We start from the raw sequence: 27,651 nt of genomic DNA, 5'->3' as shown, positions 1-27,651 counted from the left end.
GATCGATCGATGCGATGAAGTGTTCAAAACATCGAAGCCAATGCGTAAATTTCTTCGACGCATCTGCCGAATTGGGATCGATATCCAGACGCTCTGGTTTCAAAAATCGATCCATCTTCCAAAAGTTGTTACTTAATAAAATTGATGTGCCAAATAACTGCCTGAATCCAAGAGGTTAAAGCTTAAAACGAAAGGCTTTTATTAAGTAAGAACATGGCATCGAGTTAACACAAGGCAGCCATCATTCATCACCGACCCAGCCCTTATGAGTAAGACTCACACCAATCCGGAGGATCCAGAGGGGCGAGGCTAGGGAGGAGCATTAGTGGTTACATCTGTAGAACATTCCAGACATTAGCAAGTACAACAACAACAGACAATACAAATGCCAGAACACAGAGTTGTTTCATCACACAACTGTAGGACATAGGTCAGAGAAAGTCATGATCAAACTGCGCATGATCTCCTCAGACTACACCCTGAATACTTTGTCCACTTCTGGTTACCGTGAAGCAAGGGAAACATTGAAAAACTGGAAGCAGTAGAGAGGAGAGCCGCAAGTGTCGGGGATCTGTGTTATGGGGAAAGAGTAGACGAAATTGGGTTTTTCAGCCTGGAAAGGAGGTATTCACGAGGTGATTTTTATAGAGGTATGCAACATAGTTAAGGGACTGAAAAAATGTAAATCCAGAATATGACATCAAATTAAATTGCGAGAGTAGGACAAGGCGACACTGGTTCAAACTAGTAAAATGTAAATTTAAGACTGATATCAGGAAGTTGCTCTTCACACAGAGTGATCAGTACATGGAATGGGCTTCTAGTTAGATTAGTGGTGGAAAAATCCTGTAAACATTTAAGAAATTGTTGGATGCTACAATGAGGAAACTTTAGGGTCTTTTAGGATGGATAAATTAAGATGGGCTGAATGGCCTTCCTTATCCATAATTATCTTGTGATCTTACTGAACTATGCAGGGATGAGGGATTACAGTTACATGCATATACTGGTGAAGCTGGGACTGTTCTCCTTGGAGCAGAGTAGACTAAGAGGAGATTTGATAGAGGTGTTCAGAATCATGAAGGGTTTAGATAGAGTAAATAAAGAGAAACTGTTAACAATGGCTGAAGGGTCGATAACCAGAGGGCCCAGATTTAAGGTGATTGGCAAAAGAACCAGAGGCGACAGGAGGAAAAACTTTTTTATGCAACGAGTGGTTAGGATTTGGAATGCGCTGCCTGATAGGGTGGTGGATACAGATTCAATAGTAGCTTTCAGAAGGGAATTGGATAACTTGAAGTAGAAAAAAATGCAGGGCTATGGGGAAAGAGCAGGGGAGTTGGACTAACTGGATTACTCTTCAAAAGAACCAGTGCAGACACGATGGGCCGAATGGCCTCCTTCTGTGCTGTACTATTCTATGATTCTATGATCTGCCTCAAAGTTGGTTGGGGCAAAGCCGTAAGTATCTCCAAAGTAGTTCCAAGTAGCATTTTGGTCAGGAAGGTGTTAGGAACACAAGGACCTTTGACCATGAGGCTGTAATTGTGCTTCCAGGTAGGCCAATGAACTGGGATAACAGATATCAGTGTCATTAATAGAAGCATCTTTGGAGATTATCCGTATGGTCTTAAATCCTTTGACTCCAGGACACTAATTTGGATCAAAGCTCTGGCACTTGGGTTCAATGCAATCAGACTGTTCCTATGAAAGTCTCCTCTGTATGTAGCTGTAAGGGCCAATTGTGAAATGAGTTTGGCCAGTCTCAACTCAGTTCCTGGCAGCCACAGCACAACACTATCCATAATTCAGCACGAACTGGCAGTCTCACTCAGCGTGGCCACAAGATTGTTAGTGTGGGGAAATAGAAAGGGGGGAAAATTTGGTTGCCTTGCGCCTCCCGTTAACGCCTAAGAGGGAGGCGCAAGGCAACCAAATTTTTCCTAAGAGGGTGCTAACGGGGCGCAAAGCAAGTAGGGCGCAGCGCCGTCAGCGCCTCCCACGAAATTCAGTGGGAGGTTAGCGGCGGTGGTAACCGTTAGCGCCCTGCGGCGTTGTGCCGCCGGCGATGACGTCATCACCGTGTGCAGCACCCCGCTCACGCCCCGGCCGCGATCTTCGGTAGCGCCAGACGCTATGTCTGACTGTGTCAGGGGGGCCTACCTGCAGCCAGGGCGGCGCTAATTAAAGGCGAGGTGCCGGGCGGCCATTTTTGTTGCTGGCCGCCTGCCAGCGCCTGCCCCCATTGCTGTCCCCGACCTTCTGAGAAGCCCCCCCCGCGGAGTGCCGGCTGCGCTCCGTGAGCCCGGCACTTCTCCTGAGTGCCGGGCTCTTTTGCCGGCACTCTGATCCCTGGTGGCCCAGCTGGGCCCCGGATCACGCTGCGCAAGGCCCCTCCCCTTTAAGAAGGGGAGGAAGGCCTGCAGTACCGCGGCACGTAGCGCCGCGATATTCCCTCGCAGCGCCCCAAGAGGGAAGTGCCCCGCATCCCTCTTGGGGCGCTACCAATGAATTTCTGCTGCGGGGTTGCTAATTTTTAGCGCCCCGGCAAAGTTAACGCCCCAAAAGGGGCACGGCTCAATTTTTCCCCCAAAGTGTCACACTGGTTCATTAAGGGGCACTCTTCTAGTGTTCACTTCTGATATTGGGGACTAAGGCACATTACTGGAGCAGAGTAGAAGGAATTTAATGCTGCATCAATTGTGTTCTACATCGAGTGTTTGATGCAGATACTCGGGGCTTAAAATTCCAAGTCCCTGCTCCACCAACTTCAGATATGAGTGCTACCCCCGTCGCAGAAACAAGGTCATTAGCACATTCTGGGCAGGTACATCAGTAGCGCCTGCCTTGACTGGTTTTGTACTGCTCCAAGGTAGCAGCAAGGACCTGGAAAGGACCCCATAGAAGAAGAGTTGGAGAAGTCCTAACCCCCCCCACAGGAGCTATCCACCCACCTCCGTAAGATCATCAGTCGCCTCTGGGAATCTATGGGGTTCTGTGGGGACCAGGCAGAACCCAAGGCCCAACTCCCCGCCATAATTTTACAGCCTCTTCTCCATTGGGTAGGATCCTAGTGAACCTGGATTGCCCCCCATTTTGTGGTTCTCCCCCAGCAGTTATGCCAGAGTCCCGATGGAATTTCGAAGCCCCCAGTAACTGAAAAGGGAAAATATGAACTGATCCATTTCTGAGCACAAATAATCAGCAAAGGGAAAACGAATAGATCTGGGAAATTCTCCTGGTGAGGATTCTCCTTTTCCCCACAAAATTCTTTATCGTGCAAGGATTTGGGTTGGCATTGGTTAAGAACTTAACATTCCAGATAGCTGTCAGGAAGCAACGTATAAAACCTTGGATTCAGCCTCCATTTCAGAAGAATCATTAGGAATGTCTACAGCAAGATGCCCTCATACACTTTTTGTGCTGAGTCCCATCTACTCTTCCCACATTCTAGTTGCTGGCATAACCCTTTGGGGAGGAGGGTGTCTTTTGACACCCAACTTCTGTCTTCAAGGCAGAATTATTTGATGGTTTTAGCATCGTCATAGTATAAGTTTTGGCTAGCATTACTGCTATCCCTCACATTCAAGATCCCAACTAATTCTTGGGCTTGAAGCTTCTATTTTCTGTTTTCATTCCTCCATAAGTGCACCATAGATTTGATTTTAAATGGTTTCAGTAAGTTTTTAAGCTGTGGCCAGAAACACAAATTTTACAGAATCCCAGAGGGAAGTTCGCTTCATTTGCACTACCTTGGTTTCGTCGGTGGTAATTGAAGTACAGATGAGGTACAGAGAAGAGCCCTGTACCTCTCCAAGAAGAGCCCTGTACCTCTCCGAGAAGAGCCCTGTACCTCTCCAAGAAGAGCCCTGTACCTCTCCAAGAAGGAGCCCAAGAATTTGAATGTCTGGGACAGGAGGGCATACTTCCAAGATCATTTACCAATAAGGATTGGTACATATCAAATGAACTTGGTAATGTTCCTCCACCAGCAAATGACGACTGACTGAACCCGTTGCCAGGACAGTCCAAATTCCTGCAAATGCTAACATTGTTCCACTGCTGGATAGCATTTTACAGACTGCAAAAGTGCTTCAGTATGTGCTGTTCTATTAGACACAGGTGCTCACCCAGATACATCTTTAAATAAAAAATGTGTCTATTTCAGGATTCTCACTCGCCCTCTGTATCAACCAAAATGGCAAGCTTTCAAAGAGCTCTTTGATCTTGTCTTTCTCAGGAAGAGAATGATCCTGAATATTCTTGACAATCACCAATTAAGTGAGACAATATTGCCTTCACTAGTGAAAGCTTGTTTCCCTGATTTGTTGAAGCTGGACATCTGGACCTCCAAATATTCCTCACAAGCTGGCATCACCATCTTAGACTCGCAGTTAAGTTTGGTACAGCTGCTCCCATGACCATCCAAAGTTAGAATGATTCATCTCCTGGAGAAAAAAAAACATTTGATGGAGATGTCCTACTTTCAGTGGTGAATACACTCATGGCATCCAAAAATATCGCCTACTTGAAAGGCAACATAATAAGTGGAACAGAATGGTACCAACCTAAACCATATATGGTTGTAAATTGTGGCATTCCAGCAAACATCCTTTTATGGGATGGTTATTCCATCAAAGGCTCAAAACTAGCTCTAGTTGATATAATTTAGAGACAATTGCATCCTCTACATTCCTTGGAGATCAGATGCAGATTTCACTGCGTAAACTTGTGTCTACAAGTTTGTGTACTTTCAGATAGTTGATACTTTATTTGGTTATGATCTTCAGATAATCTCATCACCAAGTAATATATTTCAATACCAGCAGATCTTGCATACCCCATTGCTCGCAATGAGCCTGAAGAGTGTGACAAGAAAAATGTAATGGGGGAAATGTTATAGGAATCATGTGTGACACTTAAAAGAACTACACATTATATAAAAGAACTACACGTTATATAAAAGAACTACACGTTATATAAAAGAACTACACGTTATATGCAAGACTTCTAATACATTATAGATAGATGATTGGTGGAATTAATATTTTTGTAATGAACTGGCAGTTTAATAAGGTAAAGTGCAAGTTTATCCCACTTTGGCTATTGTTTATATGCTAACATCCCAAAGAGACATAAAGCCCATTAGTAAGATGATCTTTTGAGTAACTTTCATATTCTTACTATTGGCTGAACGATATTTTAAGCAAGAAACTCGAGTTCTCCACATCTCTCTTTAAGGCAAGGTTTAGTTTCAAATTAGAATTTTCCCATTTTACTATAAGGGGCATGGCAGATGTTATTACCTGGTAACAATAATAATGGCCGTGAGAAAAAAATGACCTAACTTTGGTATTTTTCACATTATAGTTTATGATTAATATAATTCCCCTCCTTCTAATTATTCTATCTTTAATTTGAAGTGTTTGGACATTACTATTTGACAACCTTTCCCTTAGTTGTGTAACTGTAGTTAATACTGCAGATTGCCTGCATCAATAGGCAACTGGTTTTTGGGAAGGGATTTTGTGTAGTATGAGATACCAAAATGGGAGGGACTGTAAACTACAAGGAAATGGGCTGAGCAAATGCAGAAGGACCTGGATAGATTGAGGAGCTGGGCTGAGAGTGGTAAATGTCACTCAATGGTACAAAGCCGTGAGATTGGGAAAAGATAATAACCAGAGGCAGTGTAAGCTAAATGGTATTATTCTGCAGGGCACAACCTTGGAGAGGGACTTGGGGTGGTGTTGCTTGCAGATAGATCAGTGAAGCCATCAACACAGTGCATGGTAACAGTAAAGAGGGAAACACAGCTATAGTGTAGCAGCAGAATAATACATTGTCTTCCTGTAATTATCAAATCATTTGAATCACCATGAGCAGTGCCACAGGAGATCTGCTAACCTATTATAAATGATACAAAAGCAAAATACTGCAGATGCTGGAAATCTGAAATAAAAACAGAAAATGCTGGAAATATTCAGCAGGTCAGGCAGCATCTGTGAAGAGAGAAACAGAGTTAATGTTTCAGCTCGATGACCTTTTGTCAATTCTGACGAAAGATCATGGCCTAGAAATTCGGTGGGCTGCGCCACCAGTTAGCGCCTAAAGAGGGCACTCAGTGGCTTTAGCGCCACTGGCCACGCCTCCCGCGATATTTAGCGGGGCGCTAATGGCGGCATTAGCCTGTAGCGCTGCGCCGCCACCGATGACGTCATCGGTGTGCGCAGCGCCCCGCTGCTGCCTCGATCACGATATTTGGTCGCACCCACCTCTAACGCCGGTTGCAAATCGCGCCCGGTTCACGGGGCCTACCTGTGGCGGTAGTAGCGCAAATTAAGGTGGAGGTGCGGGGCGCCCATTTTTTTCGGTGGCCGCCTGCCAGCACTTCCGTCCCCGGCCTCCTGATCCCCCCGGGCAGTGCCAGCTGTGCCCCAAGAGCCCGGCACTTCTCCTCGGTGCCGGGCTCTTTTGCCGGCACTCGCGATCGGTCATTGCGCTGGTGCAGGCCCCTCCCCCTTAAGGGGAGGAAGGCCTGCAGCGCCGCAGCGCGCCGTGCCGCAGCGTGTGGCGCTGCGGCACGTTGCACTGCGATATTCAGTTTCAACGCCCTAAGAGGGACGCGGGGCGCCTCGAGCAGCGCCCCGCGTCCCTCTTGGGGCGCTCAAACTGAATTTCCGGCGGGCGCAACGGCTCTGCTCGCAGCGGTAATTCCGACGCCCAGGCGAGCTTGGCGCCCCGTTTGGGGCTCCGCCGAATTTCTAGGCCCATAGGCCTTAAACAATGGGAGCGATTTTGCCGGCACTGGGGAGGCGGGTTTGGAGGCGGGACTGCCAGGAAAATGGCAGAATCTGGGGGCGGGTACTCATCCCACCCCCAACCCACCTCCGTGCCATCTTCCCAGGAGGCGGGTACCCAACCCACGCTGGGAGCCGTCTCCCCGAGGCGGGAAGGGGTTTAGTGCCAATTAACTGCTTCTTAACAGGAAGTTAACAGGCAGTTTTTTGGAGAATCCCTATTTTCAGCCTTGAAGTGTGGGCTTCCCGACAGCTCTGAACCTCGCCAGGGTCAGCAAGGCGGGCCATCAGTCTGCATGGGTCGGAGGGGTCGAGATATCCGGTGTGCAGGTGAGTGATGGGTGCAAGTGTGCAGAGGTAAGTGTGTGAGGTGAGTGTAAAGTGTTTTAATAAGTTTTACTTATCTTTACTTCTTCCAGCAGGCTTCATCCCTTCAGGTCTCAGGAGTCCCTGATTTCACCAACACAGAAAGCAGAATGGCCGCTGAACTGTCAAAAGCTGCAGCCTTCTGCTTTCTGCTCAGGAGAGATCTCTAACTGAGCCTGTGTGGAAGGACTCAACTTAGAGGACAGATTGTCAGTGTTTGACAACTTCACAGAGCCATCAAACGCTGACATTTCATCTGTCAAAAGCTCTTGACAGATGAAACGTCACTCGCTGACGTCACCTGTAACCGGCTTTCCCTTAATTGGCCTGCTAAACCTGCTGGGCAGGTCAATCAAGGGAAAATAGCGTGGGTTGGCCACAAGTCAATGGAAGCCGGACTAAAACCCGACAAGTGGGAGTCCTGCCTCCAACGCGCCCCCATTGGCAAAATCACCCCCCCTTAACTCTGTTTCTCTCTCCACATATGCTGCCTGACCTGCTGAGTATTGCCAGCATTTTCTGTTTTTATTATAAATGATGCCTTTGTTACCTCTAGACTTGACTATTCCAACACATTCCTGGCTGACCTCCCATGTTCTACCCTACGTTAACTTGAGGTCATCCAAAACTTGGCTGCCCGTTTCCTAACAGGCACCAAGTCATGTTCACCCATCACCAATGTGCACGCTGACCTACATTGGCTCCCAGTTAAGCAATGCCTCAATTTCAAAATTCTCATCCTGGTTTTCAAATCCCTCCATGGCCTAGCCCCTCCCTATCTCTGTAATCTCCTCCAGCCCCACAACCTGCAAGATATCTATCTGTGCTCCTCTAATTCTGGCCTCTTAAGCATCCCCGATTTTAATCGCTCCACCATTGGTGGCCGTGCTTTCAGGTGCTTAGTCCCTAAGCTCTGGAATTCCCTCCCTAAATCTCTCCGCCTCTCTACCTCTTTCCTCCTTTAAGACGCTCCTTAAAACCTACCTCTCTGACCAAAGTTTTGGTCATCTGCCCTAATTACTCCTCATGTGGCTCGATGTCAAATTTTTTGTTTTATTACACTCCTGTGACGCGTCTTGGGAGGTTTTACTACGTTAAAGGCACTATATAAATGCAAGTTGTTGCTGTTGATGCATCTAATGCTCACTGATGCTACACTCCAGATGTCACACAGATGCAAAACAATCATAAACTGCTGGTTGCTTCTGACCTGTGGCCTGAAACTGACCAGAATATTCCAATTTGCAAAGGTTCCTGACCAGGCAACAATTAAACTTTGACCTAAGCCTGTAACAGCAATTTGACTTTACAAATCGCATGTCTGTGTTTGTGAACTTTCCGCCCATCGTGTCACTTACTTAATTATCAGCAAACGCAGGGCAAATTTATTCCAAAACCTGCAACAAAAGAGAAATAAATCTAGTCACTTGGATACAGAGAAACCTTCCCACCAACAGAAAATATCTCACTGATACAGGATTCAGAAAATATGACTTAAAGAAAAAAGCAACCACACTTTTTTTTTAAACTAGAACAAAGAAAAGCCAGACATTTAATCCTGAATTCTGATTTAAAGCTTCCATGCAATTAAACTCTGAGTAGCATCACCCAGCATAGTTCTCTCCACAAATGATTAAGCTCTGATTGATCTCTTTGCTTACGAATTATACTTTGTGATTTTCCAAGTGGAGGTACCACTTAGCATCAGAATAATACTGTGCATTACGTGGTATGACACTCATGTTCTTAGAAAATAACATGTTATTTGCTTCACCATAAGCAATAATACAGGAGATCTGCTAGTGAGAATGTGGGTGGGTGTGTGCGCGCACATTTTTTTGTACCACACTTCTGGTGTTACACTTCGTGACATGAATCAGTCATTCATGAAAGAAAGACTTATGAAATAATACTGAGCGGCCTGCAGGTGGTGCTGTCCAGGGAGAGTATAAATACTCGGGCACGGGCCCAGCTTGCGCAGGACATTCTTAACAGGAACTAGTGAAGGACACAACTAGACCTCCATGTTGTAAGACAGTTGATTAAAGCTTTGTTTAACGCTTAGGCCAAGTGCCTAGCAGTTTTCTTACGTCACTTCGTATGCAAGTTTAATGCTACACTTGCACCTAATTGGCTCCACTTTCATGTTCATAAAACAGCAAGAAATGGCAACTGAGCACTTGGGGAAGATGCTAATCCTGTTACCAGAAAATATGTATCCCATTAATGACAACATTTAACCAGGCCTATGTAACCTGAGCTTTTCCCCGTGTGGTCATTCGCATGCGCACTTTGGCTGCCACTCCGGACCCGAGCCATTCAATACTTTTCCACCCTCTTTTTTTCTTTTCTCTCTATCCCTCCCTGACCGCTCTCTTCCACCCACACTGCCCCCCACCAACCCACCCACCCCTCAACCCTACTTCACTCTGTGTCCACCCCTGGAAAAAATTCTCTCCCAACTCTCCATTCACCTTTGATGCCCTAGTCTCTAATGTAGTAAAACATCCCAAGGCGCAGCACAGGAGTATTTTAAGACAAAAAATTTGACACTGATAAGGATAAATTAGGGCAGGTGACCAAAAGCTTGGTCAAAGAGGTAGGTTTTAAAGAGCGTCTTAAAGGAGGAAAGAGAGGTATCGAGGAGGACAGGTTTAAGCAGGGAATTCCAGAGCTTAGGGCCCAGGCAACAGAAGGCACGGCCACCAAAGGTCGAGCGATTATAATCAGGGATCCTCAAGAGGGCAGAATTGGAGGAGTTCATCTCTGCTCTCTCTCGTTATGTATTGTGTGTTCTCCTCCCACCTGCGGTGGCGCTGTCACAGCAGATAAATGGTTGGGGTTGTTCTCTTGGTTAAGTTTTAGCTCTCTTTGTTCGGTTCTCCCCAGAACCTTCTTTTTGAATAAAGCACTTCATGTTTGAATCTCTGAATTCTGAGTTCCAAATTGTGTCTAGTTAGAAAGGTACAGACACAACAAAGTGGCGACGAGGATCGGATGAATCTGCGTTGTGGGAACTTTCTTGTTTTCGACTACAAAACACTCGGAACAGAGATTGCAGCATCACATTAACGTTACAGGTGCAGTGAGTAACAGAAATTAAAATTTGAAATGTGAGATGGCTACTATATTCGGAAACATCGGTGATTTTGATGAAAATGTTGAGCAATGGAGCGTTTATACAGAACGTTTTGACTATATTGTTTTGGCGAATGCGGTGGCAAACGATAAGGTCGTGCCTACCTTTTTGAGTATACTAGGAGCAAAGACATTCAACTTACTTCGCAGCCTTGTACAGCCAGATAAGCCAGGAACTAAAACATATAAACAACTAGTGGAAATTCTTGGAGCACATTTTTCACCAAAACCTCTGGTTATTGCTGAGAGATTTAGATTTCACAAACTGAATCAAGAGGACGGGGAATCAGTGACGATGTTTATTGCTGCTTTAAAAAGGTTGTCAGAACACTGCGAGTTCAAGGAGGTGCTGAATGACACCATTAGAGACAGACTTGTGTGTGGTCTGCAAAGTGCAGCCACACAGAAGCGCCTTCTTACTGAGGACAACCTTACTCTAGAAGTTAGTGTCTCCATGGAGATGGTGGAAAAGGAGGCTCACCAGTTGAGTTCAACAGGGAGAGTTCACAGGGTGTCGTCTGAGCCTAAAGGTGCGCGGAACGGCACATGTTACCGTTGTGGGAAAACGGGCCATCACGCTAATGACTGCTGGTGCACGGAGCTGGAATGCTGAAATTGTGGAAAAAAAGGTCACATTGAACGGGCCTATAGAGGTTAAAAAAGAACAGACAGAGCTGGGAAGCATGAAAGCAAAATGTCTGTATTTGGACAAGAGAAGAAAAAGAGTGTTCATTCAGTGCAGTATGATGGAACAAGCAAAACAGAGGGGAGCGACACCTCTGAGGAGGAAGAGGTGCACATACTGACGGTTGCAGGTGGTCCAAATGGCTACTGGGTGTCACCACTGGCGGAGGGACAATCAGTGCGGATGGAGATGGACACAGGCGCGGCTGTGTCCCTTGTTTCAGACACTGTCTACAACAAAATGCTAAAGCATCTTACCCTTCAGCCAACAAACATTGTGCTAAAGACGTATACCGGCGAACCTGTGGCCATGAGAGGCGCCATTGAGGTGACAGTTAAATTGAACGGACAGACTGCGAAACTGCCACTATATGTGGTAAAGGGAAATTACCCATCTCTACTGGGACATGCGTGGCTAGAGAAAATCACGCTGGACTGGCCTGCAGTCCGCATGATGTCAAAAGGGGAGTCAGGTCTGACTGCAGTTTTAAACAAACATGCAGAACTCTTCAATGGTGAACTTGGGAGCATGAAAAAGATCAGCGTGAGACTGGACATTAAACCTGACAGCAAGCCGAAGTTTCACAAAGTCTGACCTGTACCCTATGCAATTAGGCCAAAAGTTGAGGCTAACTTGGAGGCCTTAGTCGAGAATGGAGTCCTGGAGCCAGTGAGCGTGAGCAAATGGGCCACACCCATTGTTCCTGTCCTGAAAAAGGATGGATCTGTTCGAATCTGTGGGATTTTTAAAGTGACTATTAACCCGGTGCTGTCTGCGGAACAGTACCCTCTTCCCCTCATTGATGATCTTTTTACGGGCCTGGCCGGAGGGCAAAAGTTCAGCAAAATAGACTTATGCCAGGCTTATCTACAAATGCATGTCGATTACAAATCAAAGGAGCTGCTGACAATTGTGTCACACAAGGGGCTATACAGGTACTGCCGCCTTCCGTTTGGAATTACGTCGGCCCCTGTTCTATTCCAAAGGGCAATGGATCAGATTTTGAGTGGACTGCCAGGAGTCCAGTGCTACCTGGACGACATCCTTGTCACTGGGACAAATGAGGAGGATCATCTTCTGAACTTGGATGCGACACTACAGCGGCTGAAAGAGTACGGACTCAGAGTTCGTAAGGACAAATGTGAATTCTTTCAGTCTTCAGTTGAGTACCTGGGGCATGTGATTGACGCTACTGGCCTGCATAAGGCGCCATCAAAGGTCAAGGCGATCGTGGAGGCCCCAGCACCCCAGAATGTGAGCCAGTTAGTTCATTTCTGGGGCTACTTAACTACTATGGGAAGTTTATTTCAGACTTAGCAACTGATGTAACGGCTTCAGCAATGTTGCTATGTCAAGGCAAAACATGGAAATGGACTGAACTGTGCAATGAAGCTTTCGCCCAAGCAAAGAAAGCATTGCTGAAGTCGGAGGTCCTGACACACTTCGACCCAAAGCTACCCGTGCAGCTAGCATGTGATGCATCACCATATGGTGTAGGAGCAGTCATATCCCACATCATGCCTTCTGGGGAAGAGAAACCTATCGCCTTCGCATCACGCACCTTGAACAAGGCCGAGAGTAACTATGCGCAGATTGAGCGCGAAGCCTTGGGAATCGTTTTTGGAATTCGAAAATTTCATCAGTACCTGTTTGGGAGAAGGTTCACACCCCTGACGGACCACCGTCCATTGACTTCAATCTTCGGGCCCCACACCGGAATTCCATCTCTTGCTGCAAGCAGGATGCAAAGGTGGGCTTTACTGTTGTCAGGACACACATACAACATCAAATATCGCAAATCAGACTTGCACGGCAACGCAGACGGTCTCTCGAGGCTGCCCTTGCCTGTTACTCCCCCAGAGCCTCGTCAGATAGACATCTTCTACTTTCGACAAGTGGAGGGAGCACCTGTCAGTGCAGTTCAGGTGCGAAGGTACACCCGCAACGATCCAGTCCTGTCTGAGGTAATGGACGATGTCATTCGAGGGAGAGCTATAGGAGATTCTCCTAGTTTGAAACCTTACGTTTCAAAAAGAAATGAGCTCTCCGTCCAGGCAGGTTGTCTTTGGGGACGCCGTGTCATCATTCCGCCACCTCTGAGGGAACCTACACTGCAACAACTTCATACAGGCCACAGTGGGATGGTTCGGATGAAGGAAATGGCAAGAAGCTACTTCTGGTGGCCAGGTCTCGATGGAAATATTGAGGAGAAAGCCAAAACATGTTCCCCATGTCAAAGGGTCCGGAATGTTCCACAGCTGGCAACCCTACACCCCTGGGATTGGCCTGAAGAAGTGTGGCAGCGAGTACATGTGGACTTCGCCTGTCCTTTCGAAGAGATGATGTTTATCGTGGTTGTGGACGCTCGTAGCAAGTGGCCGGAGGTCGCTGTGATGAGGTCTACCACGGCAGAGAAAACAATTGCGAAACTTGGCGAGATGTTCAGCCGTTATGGCTCACCGGAACAACTCGTAAGTGACAACGGTCCACAATTTGTATCACAGGAGTTTGCAACCTTCCTGCATGTGAATGGTGTCCAACACATCAGGTCTGCGCCCTATCATCCCTCTACTAACGGCCTGGCAGAAAGGTTCGTGCAAACTTTGAAGCACGCCTTGAAGGCATCGCAAGGTCAGGGCTCAATCCACCAACGTCTGAACAGCTTCCTGTTGTCCTACAGGAACGAGCCGCATGCCACAACCAAAACTTCCCCCGCTTCGCTCATGATGAAGAGGCAGTTGCGGACAAGTTTTGACTTGCTCAAACCTCCAAGGTCAGAGCAGGTTGTCCATCGTCAACAACAAGCTCAAGTTGAAAAGAGAGAGAAAAGAGCCAAGGAGAGACGGTTTCATCCTGGAGAGCATGTCCTAGCTTGAAACTACAACACTGGACCGAAATGGGTTCCTGCTGCAGTGATCGCGCAGACGGGCCCTGTGTCTTACACGGTTGAGACTGCTGAGGACGTCGTCTGGAGAAGACACACAGATGAACTGTTGCTAGGAGCAGAGACAGCCACAGAGGCTCCAACGGCTGGTTGGCCTGAACTGTTTCCGGATGATACCGCAAACCAGCATCCTTTGCCACAGTGCTCTTCTCCAACACAGGAAGTCAAAGAGACTGTTCCACCTGTGCAAACTCCTGACTTTCGACTGACACAGGCACCTTCTCTATCTAGACCTGTGTCAATGCCTACTGCTGTGGAAGCCAGCGATGACCGCCGGTATCCTGTCAGAGAGCGGCGGCCTCCAAGATGCTTGGATCTGTAGGCTTAGTGACTTACCCACAAGACTGGGGCAGAATAACCCCAGGGTAAAGTTAGGGTTTGAGGCAGTCTACCTCTACCCTTGGTTAGTTGAGTGCATTGAAAGTAACTTACCTGTTGAGGAATAATGTGGACCTTTCATTTAAGAGGGGAGGAATATGTTATGTATTGTGTGTTCTCCTCCCACCTGCGGTGGCACTGTCACAGCAGATAAATGGTTGGGGTTGTTCTCTTGGTTAAGTTTTAGCTCTCTTTGTTCGGTTCTCCCCAGAACCACCTTTTTGAATAAAGCACTTCATGTTTGAATCTCTGAGTTCTGAGTTCTAAATTGTGTCTAGGTAGAAAGGTACAGACACAACATCTCTGATGCACTGCCCTCCCAAATCCCTACCCCAACCCTTCATTACTCTTCGACCTTCTTACTCTCCTGCCGCCGTGCCAGGCTTGACTCCCTCTTAGATAAGCCCACAGCATCCCTCTGTGCCTTTCTTGGCATCCTACGAAGGGCCCATTGAGGTACTCGTCGCTGCCTCCTTGCGAGCAGCAACCCCAACTGTCCCATCCTACTCTCTCGCCGACCTTCCCACCCAGCGCGCCCACTGGGGGCTAATCTTGCGAATCTCCTCCCCATCCAACTCGCCCGCCCCACCCCCTCCCCAGCGCTGACCCTGTGGACGCTGGCAGTGGGTCAGCCATCACCGACCCTCTCTGCATCTCCCTCCAGAAGTCCGTTCCCTTGCTAACAAGGCACTTGCCATCCTTGAGCTTGTCGTGGATGATTGCATCAACATCATGACCCTGACGGAAACTTGGTTGAGGGGTGATGACACCTTACCCTTAAATGAGGCCTCCCCACCTGGCTATACTTTCCACCACTTGCCCCGCTCAGACCGCCGTGGTGGCGGTGTGGCTCTCATCACCAAATCACACCTTGGTCTGTCCCCCTACTCCTCCAGCACTTTCTCCTCCTTTGAGCATCTCAGCTTATTCCACCCTTTTCACCGCTCATTTAAAATTCTCATTCTCTATCGCCCTGCCCACCCAAGTACAGGAAACTTTGTGCTATCTGGAGGTGAGCTATCCGGCAATCTGGAGCCACCGGCAAAAATCAGCAGCTGTTTTTTATTCTTTTTGTTTATTTTTTTTGCTTTGTTTGAACAGTCAAGCTGTGCAAGGTCTGTAGCTATAGCAACAGCTTCATATACAGAGCTTGCAGGCCACACCCGAGTGTTTAGAAGCTGTTGCTAAGCAACAGTGTTTGTTGTCAAATACGGAGATAAGAATCTCCGTATCTCTCAACATTAACTCTGGAGAGTACGGCAGTTTTGAGGCAACGGCAGCAGCTCGGTCCCGTGAGTGCCGGATAGCACAAAGTTTCCTGTACTATAAAAATGTTACTGATATCTTCACTGCTTTCCTCCCTCAGCCTCTGCACCGAACGACTTCTCATCCTCGGTGATTTCAACCTCCATCTCAATTCATCATGCCAATGGCAGATAAGGCCATCTCTGACCACTTCCTCGTATCGCTCTCCACCTCCATCCCCCTTCCACCCGCACCGCCCCCCACCCACCCCTCAACCCTACTTCACTCTGTGTCCGCCCCCAGAAAAAACTCACTCCCAACTCTCCATTCACCTTTGATGCCCTAGTCTCTAACATAGTAAAACGTTCCAAGGCGCTGCACAGGAGTATTTTAAGACAAAAAATTTGACACTGATCCACATAAGGATAAATTAGGGCAGGTGACCAAAAGCTTGGTCAAAGAGGTAGGTTTTAAAGAGCGTCTTAAAGGAGGAAAGAGAGGTACCGAGGCGGACAGGTTTAGGCAGGGAATTCCAGAGATTACGGCCAAGGCAACAGGAGGCACGGCCACCAAAGTTTGAGCGATTATAATCAGGGATCTTCAAGAGGGCAGAATTAGAGGAGTGCAGATAGCTTGGGGGGTTGTGGGGCTGAAGCAGATTACAGAGATAGGAAGGGGCGAGGCCATGGAGGGATTTGAAAACAAGGATGAGAATTTTGAAATCGAGGCGCTGCTTAACCGAGAGCCAATGTAGGTCAGCAAGCACAGGGGTGATGGGCGAATGGGACTTGGTGCGAGTTAGGACACGGACAGCCGAGCTTTGGATGACGTCAAGTTTACGTAGGGTGGAATGTTGGAGGCCAGCCAGGAGTGCGTTGAAATAGTCAAGTCTAGAGGTAACAAAGGCAGTCTGACACTGTACAATGAAGAGAAAATTCCCAGCATTAACACTGATTCTTTGCACCACTCAAAACCTCTCATAGTCCTCCATTTTTGTATTTCCTGCCCCCACCAATACTTTATTCTTGATTGCTGCTCAATTTGTTATCGCACAATGCAATAAGGGGAGGATGAATGTTCCTTTGGGGATTCCGAACAAGCTCATAATTGGGATTGAGAAGTTTGAGGGCCCATCAAATGCAGGTGCAACAACTCTGGAGCCATTATAGTCACATCCATCTCTCCTTCAGGACCTGTGTTTACAGACCCTTCCACATGGAGGACATATCAGAGGAGATCTATCCTCACTGCCTTTGCTTCACAATACAGGCTAACGCAGAGGTGTGACATCTGCCGCACAATGAGCTGGAGAGAACCTCTGGATCCGGAGTAGCTTTTCCCATAGAAGTCACATTTACCACAAATTTTTATGCTACCTGACCCTTCCAAGACATCCCAGGAGATATCTGCAGGTCTTCTGTGGGCACCGCCCCCCACCGTCCCCAAGCATCATCTTCAGCTCCATCATCAGTGACACAGCCTTAAGCAGTCATATCCCTGCACTCTCAAATTCTCTTCCAAAACCCTTCCAACTTGTTACATCTCTCTAGCTTCAAAAATCTCCTCAAAACCTGTGTACAGGCTATAGATACTAATTGGGTTTGTAGTTTATTTGAGTATGTGAGAGGAAAAATTGTAACCATTGTAATATGGGTGGAGTTACTCTATTAAGTCATTTTACCTCATGTCCGGTCATTTTATAAATGTTCATTTACTTGTGAGTACTTACTTGTGAGTTAATATCCTTTTCAGTCTAGTGGTGGAGCATCCTCTTTACTCTTGAAAGGGTAAGTTATCCAAAATGTGTGTGTTTGTCCCTTTTTTTCCCTTTTTGCTGTCGCAAACTATTCATCTTGCTTCAGCAGAGAGGGAGCGGGAGACTAGATAAAAACTGTCTCCATGTCTTACCCCAGTGCCATAGAACGATGAAATAAGAAGGTGCAACTCCAGTGGGATAAAAGTATGACTTGGTTTTGCTTTTGTCTTGCTCCACCTTGTTTCTACATGTAACAACTTGAGTGAAAACTGATCCAACTCGCCCAATTAAAGCACAAATGTTTGACCAGCTGTTTGGGGATTTGAGACCTTGGGATTAATAGTCAAATTGATAAATCGCTTGAGAACTGTAGGAAGTGTTTGCTTAAAAACCGGTCCATCATTTGCTGCAGTTGATATAATGAGCGCGATTTTCTGAGTCCGTGCTGAAGACAGGACCCTCCCCAACCCTCACTGCGAGCACATATTAGAAAATCCTGGGCTTCTTTTGCTCTTCGATGGACAAGGTTCCCCACCACCAGTATATGCTTGGAAAATTAACACATGGGAAAACATGAAACCACATTTAGAGACTTTAATACAGTAATGAAGCAAATCATACTGAGCAATAATTTAGAGTTTTAATCCATACTAATTCTTATGTTACAGGATGCCTCAGGAAAAGTATTTGATCGGTGGAGCATAATGACTTATGAGGAAGAAATGGTCTCTCTGCACCAATTCCTTCGTTTTGGAGAGACCAAATCCATCGTAGAACTCATGGCGATTCAGGAGAAGGAGGGTCATGCTGTTGTGGTCCCGCCTACCAAAAGTAACTCCGACATCAGAGCCTTTATAGAAAGCAACAATCAAGCTCGAAACCCTGGTCTCCCCACTCACTTGGAAAAAGTAAACCCAAACAGTATTCATCACTTTGAGAACATCGTCAACAACCTGGCTTTTATGTTACCATTCCAGTTTTTTAATCCTATCCCAATGCCTCTGTTGGGGGCATCTCCCAATGGTTTCCTCCTTGACCAATCTCAAGATAGACCACGAGAAACCAAGCAGGAAATTCCCAATCCAGTCAGTAAGAGTTTTCTTTTAAGTACTGGTCCTGATTCATTTCAGAGTGCTGAAGAAAACAGCCAGAATTCCCAAGATGACATTAACCTAGATCTGAAGAATGACTCCAGCAATGAGTCCAGTGCTGTGGCACCCCCTTCACTGAGCGTAACGCCAAACCATGAGCTTGAACAAGCACACATGCCCTCTCATACCAGAGTCAAATCCATGGAGAAACCTGGTTGCCCAGTGATTAAGGGGCGTGTTTACTGCACTGCATGTGAGAAGACCTTTTATGATAAAGGCACATTAAAGATTCATTACAACGCTGTTCATCTGAAAATTAAACATAGATGCACCGTCGAAGGTTGTAATATGGTCTTCAGTTCTCTGCGCAGCCGCAATCGCCACAGTTCCAACCCCAATCCCAGGCTTCACATGCCAACCATGAAAAACAATCGTGACAAGGATCTAAGAAGCTGCTCTTTAACAACAGTTATCCAGGTCAATGACAAAAGACTTGATATCAGTAACTATCCTGGCACAGACACCCGGTCTCTCACGGGATTTGATAATCCCCATGCAGAGTCCAACCTTCAGAATAATGCTCAGATTAGCATTTCTAATGCCGGGCATAGTGCCGTGTTTCAAAACCTGAAGACGGTGCAGCCAGTTCTCCCTTTCTATCGCAGTCTTGTAACACCAGCCGAAATTGCCATCCCTCAAGATGCCCTCCCTCCTTTACCTGTTGTAGCGCCATTGATCCCAGAGCAGCTTACAGTAAGAGAGCCATCAACAGATCCTGTACCAAAAAAGAAATCTCGTAAATCTAGCATGCCTGTCAAAATCGAGAAAGAAACCATGGAAGAATTAGAGGACCCTGAAGGTGGAGTTTCTGACTGTGACGTGGCTGCACAACTTAGAAGTGACGATGAGTTTAAGAATATCAAATATGATTTGGAAAGAACTGAAAGTGGTACAAGTTATTTGTCTGATACAGAGGAACAGAGCCTCAAAGTGCAGCAACAAGACTTGATGACTGCTGATACCCGAACAGATACCGAAGGAAAATCAGACAATGGCCCACAGCACTTGGAGAATGGAGATGCTTATGTGAAGGCAAAAAGTGTAATCATTTCGTCCCTTGTGGACGAGCAAAGGGAAACTGAACCAGACAATGGCGAGAACTTGGTATCTAAATCAGAAGGTTGGTTACAGGAGGAGCAGCTGACGAACAATTATAAAGAAGTGCAGCACAGGCTAATCAATGGAGGCTTCAGCAGTGCATTACTGCATCAGAGGGCCGGTTCACCATGCTTCGACAGCCCAGTGCTGAATGGCTGCTCATGTCCGCATCCAGTTGCAGATAAGGGGGAAAATCAGGGTACTTCTAATCCTAACTATTGCTATGTCTGCAAGAAGGTGTTTAAAAGTTCATACAGTGTTAAATTGCATTACAAAAATGTGCATCTAAAGGAGATGCACATGTGCACAGTTGGAGGTTGTAACGCAGCTTTCCCTTCAAGGCGCAGTAGGGACAGGTCAGTGAAAAGTTGCTTCTTGTCTTGTGTATAAAAACTGATGGCAGTTGGTTCAATAATGTTCTGATTCACTTCGCCTCGCGTTCTCAAAACGGTCCTCCCTCGCATTTGCATGTTTTGAAAACCTTTTGCCTGGATTCTCCTTGGCAAGCACCACTTGCGCCTGGCGCAGGTACAGAAAACAGAGTTGTGTCTGAGACGGTGCTGTTGGAATTTTTGGCTGGCCCACCTGCATTGGCCCTAGGGAGCCAGAACTGCAGCTGTGCGGTGCGGAGGAGTGGGGAGCAAATAAAATAAAGGAGGGGGAGGGTGGAGAGAGCGGCCCTTCAAGTGGCTTACCTGAAATTTTGCCTTCTAATTGTTATATTAAAAACAAAAATAACCGAATTGTTTTCAGATGTAAAATAAAATCTGCTTTAAAAATAGATATATAATGGCTTTGGGACAGAATTACAGCTTTCAATGAATTTCTTTTTTAAACCTGCGTCCCTGCTGTTCTAGTGAGTTTATTCAGTGAGCAGTTGAGCCGGGCAGACCAGGAGGATGTCCAGTCCCATCCCCTGAGTTGGCTAATTCTAGCCATGTGGTGGTAAAGACACTATAGGTGCCCCTGGTCTAAGGAGGGAGAAACACAGCTCCTGGTGGGAAGTGCATCAATCGCGGACAGGTTGTCTGATGCCCTTTCTGCTCGATTAGCCTACGGAAACTCAACGCATTGACTCATAGGATGAAGAATAGCCACTTGGGTGCGGTACTGGAGGGCCTCCTGGTGCCTGTGTCCCAGCAAGAATCCGTGCCTTCAGTGTAGGAATTCTGGGGAGGGGCAGCTGGCAATTCTCGGCGTGGCGGCCACTGGTTTCTAGAATGCTCTCTGTGTCTGTCACTCATTTACACAGTCCACAGGATGTGAACCAAGTGTGGAAATTGCTATTGAAATGTTATTTAAACATTTTTGGCAGTCTCCCTGTATGGAAAGTGTTGACTTTGCTTAAGCACTCGAGAAGGAGGAGGTTAGGCTGGCTGTGTCTTGCTGTCAGTTTTGTCGCAATGATTTTTTTTTATATACCTGTTTTGGATGCAGTATTAACACTGGCATACATTAACATATGCCCCCCCCCTTTAACTTCCCCACCCGCCAAATATCCTTTCTGTCCTGTAGGTGGACACAGTCAGATATCCCCTAGTGGCCTTTCTGCATATACAGGCCTGAGCAATTAATGGTGGGCTATTCAAATGTGAGAAGACATTACAGCCAAGCCTGATATAGTCCTCATCTATTTTACGTGTCTCTCACTCACGCACTCACTCACTCAACAACATCAACTTGCATTTGTACGTATTCTTTAACGTAGAAAAATGTCCCAAGGTGCTTCATGGGGGCATAATCAGGCAAAAATGTGTGGCGAGCCAAAGAAGGAGATATTGGGAGAGGTCATAGAGGTTTTAAGAAGAGCCTTAAATGAAAAGAGGGAGGTGGAGAGCCAGAGGGTTTTAGGGAGCCAAATGCAGAACATGTTTCATTGGATGAAGGAACGGCTAGTCGTGGAGTGGCGAAACGGAGGAGGAATGCACAAGAGGCCAGAGTCGGAGGAACGGGGAGGTGGTGGGGGTGGCGGGGGGGGGGGTCGGTGGGATGGGTTGGGTGGTTATCTGTTTAGAGGAGTTTACAGAGATAGAGAGTGTGAGGCCATGAAGAGATTTAAACGTGAGGATGAGAATTTTAAATTGGAATGAGTGGAGGATGGGGGAGCCAGTGTAGGTCAGTAAGAACAGTAGTGGTGGGTGTGCGGGGCTTGGCGCAGGATAGAATACGTGTAGCCAAATCCTGGTTGAAGTGAACTTTCCAGAACATGGAGGATGGGAGCCGGGCAGGAGAGCATTGGAATAGTTGCGTCCGGAGGTGGGAAAGTTATGGATGAGAGTTTCAGCAGCAAGGGCGGAGGCAGACATATTACAGAGGAGGGAGTTGGCGGCCTTTGCAATGGACACAATATGAGATCGGTAGTTCAACTTGGGGTCGAATAGGACACCGAGGCTGCTAGCAGTCTGGTCCAACCTCGGACAATGGCCGGGCAGAGGGATGGAATTAGTGGCAAGGGTATGGAGTTTGTGGCAGGGGCCGAAGACAATAGCTCCCCAACGTTTAACTGGAGGAAGTTGTGGCTTATCCAAGAATGGGTGTTAGACAAGCAGTCAGACAGCATCGAGGCAGTGGAGAGGTTAAGACAAATGGCGTAGAGGTAAGGCTGGATGTCATCAGCAATATGTGACTCCATGTCTTCGGATTATGTTGGCGGGAGGCAGCATGCAGATGATGAGGAGGAAGGGGCCAAGGATAGATTCTTGGGGGCCTCCAGAGGAAACTGAGCAAGTGCAGGAAGAGAAACCATTGCTGGAGTTGCTCTGGCTATGATTTGATGGGTAAGATTGGAACCAAGCGAGGGCAATCCCACTGAGCTGGACAACAGAGGCGAGGAGTTGGAGAAAGTGGTGTGGCCGACCGTGTCGAAGGTTGTAGAGAGGGCGAGGAGGGAGAGTGGTCCACGGTCACAATCACAAAGAATGTCATTTATGACTTTGATTAGGGTTGCTTCAGTGCTGTGACAGGGGCAGAAACCTGATTGGAGAGATTCAAACATGCAGTTGTGGGAAAGATGGGCAAAGATTTGGGAGATGACAACATGTTTAAGGCCTTTGGAGTGGAAAGGGGGATTAGAAATGGGATAGTAGTTTGCAAAGACAAAGAGAGCGAGGGTGGGTTTTTGAGGAGGGGGGTTGATGACAGCTGTTTTGAAAGGGAGAGGTAAAGGGAACCATTACAATGTCAACTAGCATGAGGGCCAGGAAGGGATGTTGGACAGTCAGCAGTTTAGTGGGAATGGGGTCAAGGGAGCAGGAGGTGAATCTTGTGGTCAGGATAAGCTTGGACAGGGCATAAGAATAGATGGAAGGTAAACTAGAGAAGGATGCATGGGACCCTGGGAGGGAGGTTTGAGCTGGTGGGCAGAGGTAGCTGAATGGATTATCTCAATCCTCTAGACAAATAAGTCCATGAGTTTGTTGCTGGAGTTGATGATAAAAGGGGCAGGGAGAGGGGATAATGAGATGTTAGTGAAGGTTATCTTTTCCAGGGGGTTATCTCTGCATTCCAAGATGATCACAGAGTAGTGAAATAACAACAGAAAATTCTGGAAAAACTCAGCAAGCCAGGCAACATCCGTGGAGAGAGAAACAGAGTCAACGTTTCAGGTCGAAACCCTTCGTCAGGACTGAAAAAGCACAGGAAATGAAGCAGATTAAAAGGCCAGTTTGGGGGCTGGGAAATGGGGATGAGAGAACAAAAGAGAAGTGAAGAGACTTTGAGAGGTATTTAAAACAGGAGAGCAACTAGAGTAGTGAACTGCTTTGACAGAGGAGAGCAAAGCACGAGGGAATGTGGATGGCGAGAGATTCAAGGAAGTGGTTAGAAATAGCCTTGCCACTGATCGGGACCATGGGAATACAGAGGCCACAGGCAATGGGTGAGGTCAATGGGATGGCCATGAATATTGATAGGAGAGTTTATATGGAGGGAAAGGTTTAGGGAGGACAGTGAATTCAAAGGAGAGAGGGCAAGGTGAGTTATGATGGAGATTTAAATTGTTGCTGCTGGAGTTGCTCAGTGCAGAGGCTGATAGAGGAAGTATGTCCCGGCGAGGAGCTTGGGATTGGGCTTGGGGGTCAATTGAAAATGAAGATTTTGAAGGAGAGACGAGAGGGGTGGAATAAGGGTACGATAGCATAGTGGTTGCATTACTGGAATAGTAATCCAGAGAACGTGAGTTGAAATCTCACCATGGTAGTTTGAAAATTTGAATTTGAATTTGAATTCAGTTTAAAAATTAATTGAAAATAAAAAGCTGCTATCAGTAAAAGCGACCATGAAGCTGTCAGACTGTCGTAAAAACCCAATTGGTTCACTAATGTCCTTTAAGGAAGGAAACCTACCGTCCTTACCCGACCTGGCCTATATGTGACTCCAGTCCTACGCCAATTTGGTTAGAATCATAGAATAGTTACAGCACGGAGGGAGGCCATTCGGCCCGTCGAGCCCATGCCGGCTCTCTGCAAGAGCACTTCAGCTAGTCCCACTCTCTCGCCCTTTCCCCGTAGCCCTGCAAATTTCTTTCCTTCAGATACTTATCCAACTCCCTTTTGAAAGCCGTGATTGACTCTGCCTCCGCCACCCTTGCAGGCAGGGCATTCCAGATCCGGTTGACTCTTAACTGCCTTCTACAGTGGTATAGCAAGCCATTCAGTTGTATAAGACCACTATCAGTGGTTCAGTAAGAAGGCCCACCGCCACCAACTTCTCAAGTGTGACTAGGGATGGAGAATAAACCCTGGCCTTGCCAGTGCAGCCCATATCCTGAGAATGATGTGAGGTGGTCAAAGGAGGAGAAGCTTCTAGAGCAGTAGGGAGAGAGACCAGGGTGTGATTTGGTAATAAGGGCCACACTGCTACCACACGGTTTGAGCAGGGCAGGTGATGGAAAGTCTAGCCAGACAGGAACACTTCAGTAAGGGTCAAGGTGTCATTACCTGTGAGCCATCAGTCAAAGTCATGATGACAATGCAATCATCCAGAAAAACCCTCATGGTGGGAAGGGCCTTGTTCACAAGTGAATGGGCATTCTGGAGGGAAATGCAGAGAAGTGTTGTGATTGATCATCAGGCAGAGTCCGAGGAGGCAGTGGAAGGCAGAGTGAGCGGGATGGAAAGGAGGTGGATGAGAATTGTCATCAGTAGGCACTCTGGGCTGCAACGTTGGCAGAAGAGGAGGAAGGGGCAGTTGGCCTTACTCCTCCTAATGTCTCAGTCTGTCTGTCTCTCTCTCTGTCCGTCTGTCTCTTTTTCTCTCTCTCTTTCATATACACAAGACATACACGTACACATATCCTGTCGGGGGTCAGTACAGCAGGACAACTGGATGATTTATTTCTCTCTCCATCCCAATTTTCTTAGCTGAGGCGGAGGCTGAGGTCAGTTGTAGTGCCCCCGCTGCCACTCCTTAGCAAACAAGGCTGAAGATTGGTTAACTCAGCAATCTCGAGAGACTTAATATTGGATCTTCTATTCTGTATATGTCATGCACTTTGTGTCCGTCATACTTCTTGTGTCGTACTCTGGCATTATACCTGCTCATGCACTTACAATTCATTCCATCTCAGTTCAAATTTCTTCCGTCTGATTGGATGATCTACAGATTTATTTATTTTAATTCAAATTAATTACATCTAATTCAATCGCATATAAATTTCTTCATAAAAGGCAAGCAAGCGGATTAAATCACTCAAAGCATTTTATTTAAACCTCAGCTAGCTGACTACGCTCAGGAAAAAAAGACAATTTATAATGTATAAAAACATAATAAATTTGCAAAAGCAATTAGACTTTATGCACAGCGCTGTGTAACTGCTGTGTCTTAGCTCAACCCCTTGAGGCCTGACCTCTGCTGGGGCCCGTCCTAACCGACTGCAACTTGTTTCCTGCTCACATTTACCTGTCAAGCCCATCCCACCTCTCCCATCTGCCAACAGCCTGGTTCCTGCCCATGAGGTCATGGACCATTAGCCCAGGTCGTGGCCGGAAGCCGGGTTTTTTAGAATGATTTGCAGTTGAACACCCTCTTTGTGTACACAGTTGGCAAATAGAGCGCTGGCACAGTAGAGCCTTATAGTTGGATACAGGTTGGGATCCAGACCAGTGGTTGGAAACAAGCCAGATCGGTCAGGCTACCTCTCTTCACCCTGAACCCCGCACCCGAATGCTCACTGAACTTAGGGACCTCCCGCATGCTACCAAACCCCACCAAAAGATAATCACAGGACTTGGTTCCGGGGATGGGGGATCTTAGCTACAAGGACAGGTTGGAGAAGCTGGATTTGTTTTCATTAGAGCAAAGGAGGTTGAAGGGTGATTTGATAGAAGTGTACAAGATTATAACGAGTTGGGATAGGCTAGACGGGGAAAGGCTGTTCCCACTAGTTGATGGTACAAGGACTAGGGGATACAGATTTAAAGTTTTGGGCAAGAGATACCGGGGGGGATGTGAGGGAAAACTTTTTTACGCAGCGAGTGGTGAGGACCTGGAACTCGCTGCCGACGGAAGTGGTGGAAGTGGACACACTCAATTTTTTCAAGGGGAGACTGGATAGGCACTTGAGGGAAATAAACTTGCAGGGCTACGGAGATGGAGCGGGGGAATGGGACTGACTGGATTGCTCTACAGAGAGCCAGTATGGACTTGATGGGCCGAATGGCCTCCTGTGCCGTTGTGACTCTATGACTGCCCCCCCTTCACTTCTGACACCAGTGCTCCATATCCCATTACCCACTCCACTGATGCCAGAATACAAGACCGCCCCACCCTCCACCCAGTGCAGACTGATGTCTTCTCTGCCCAATGTTACCGTGTCTCACAACTCTCCTCCCCGGGACCACTAAACCCCAGGATTCCCCCTCTTAGGTCCTGGATAATCTAAGATCCTCTCGGTGCTCATGGAACTAGTGCCATCCTAACAGCTGCCACATTGTAGTTCTCTCCACACACCATCCAGTGCTGACAGACCCCAGCACCTCCCCCCAATGCTCCCAGACGCTGAGATACCCTCTCCATAGTATTTCCATACCCCAGGAATCCCTTTCCCCTCTCACCCTTGCCAAACTGTGGCATCTCCCTTACTACCAGCAGATCCCAGGGGTCACCCAGTAAATTAAATCTCACATGCCATCCTCCTAGTGCTACCAAACCCCAGATTCCTCTTCTGGAGTACTGTCGTTCCCTAGATACATTCCCCTCTGTTAGCAATACCCAGTAATCCTTCTCCCACAATTGCAATAAACCCCACAACCTCTATTTGACTGCTCATCGGCTGGCATATTTACAACAGTAACTGCACTTTAAAGGTAACCCTTTGGTTGTAAAATCCTTTGGTTGTAAAGTGCTTTGGGACATTCTGAGGATGTAATAAGGTGCTATATAAATACAAGTTATTTTCTTTCCTTTCTTCACTGCTCCTAAATGCACTTGCCTACCATAAATCTTTGCTACATTGTCTATCATCCTGGACTTTAAAAAAGGAAGAGATAAAAGTTAAATTCAAAGCTAAAGGAACATACAATAATCAAGGCCATTTACAGTATCCATGGAAAATGGACCGTCACAGAATTCGGTTCCCATTACACCAATTAAAAATCTCCGTTTACCAGGTAATAAAAATATTTGACTTTGGCTCCTGAGCTACAGCCTGAAACTGATGATCACATTCCATTCTGCAAAGTTCCCTGACAAAACAACGGTTAAACTCAGAGACCTAAGTCTCTGTTTACATAGCAATACTTTAGACTAAAGACACATTGTCATCTTAACGGAATAATGCATTGTGCATTATAACACCTTGTCCTTATAAAACACATATCATCCAAGTTACTATGAGCAGTGGCAGGGGAGATCTGCTGCTGTATAAAAACACCTGCCATTCATCTTTTTCCATTACACTTCATGTGTTGCATTGTCACATTTCTGTGTCACATTTTTTTAAAAAAAACAGAAGCCCATCTGACCTCTATTGACCTGAAGATCCACTAAGCCTCCAGTTGTCCTGAAGATTGCACAGTGAATACGCCTTGTGCCCTTTGAGAAACAGGCTAAGCTGCACACAGTGTTGCATGGTATAATGTATTTATAAACGG

General features: G+C 46.8%; 1 protein-coding gene across 1 annotated transcript in view; it reads left to right on the top strand.

The window, feature by feature from the left end:
• The window catches only part of bnc1 (basonuclin zinc finger protein 1), a 101,982-nt gene that overhangs the window by 72,403 nt on the left and 1,928 nt on the right, over positions 1-27,651 (top strand). Inside the window, exon 4 of the mRNA XM_085968848.1 lies at positions 17,981-19,917. Within this exon, the coding sequence (XP_085824974.1) occupies positions 17,981-19,917 (1,937 nt within the window). The remainder of the gene's footprint in view (positions 1-17,980; positions 19,918-27,651) is intronic.

The sequence above is a fragment of the Somniosus microcephalus genome, chromosome 27 (genome assembly GCF_052327205.1).
Source record: "Somniosus microcephalus isolate GS21.2 chromosome 27, FLI_Smic_1.0, whole genome shotgun sequence".
NCBI classification, from domain to species: domain Eukaryota; kingdom Metazoa; phylum Chordata; class Chondrichthyes; order Squaliformes; family Somniosidae; genus Somniosus; species Somniosus microcephalus.
This window is presented reverse-complemented; position numbering and strand designations above follow the sequence as displayed.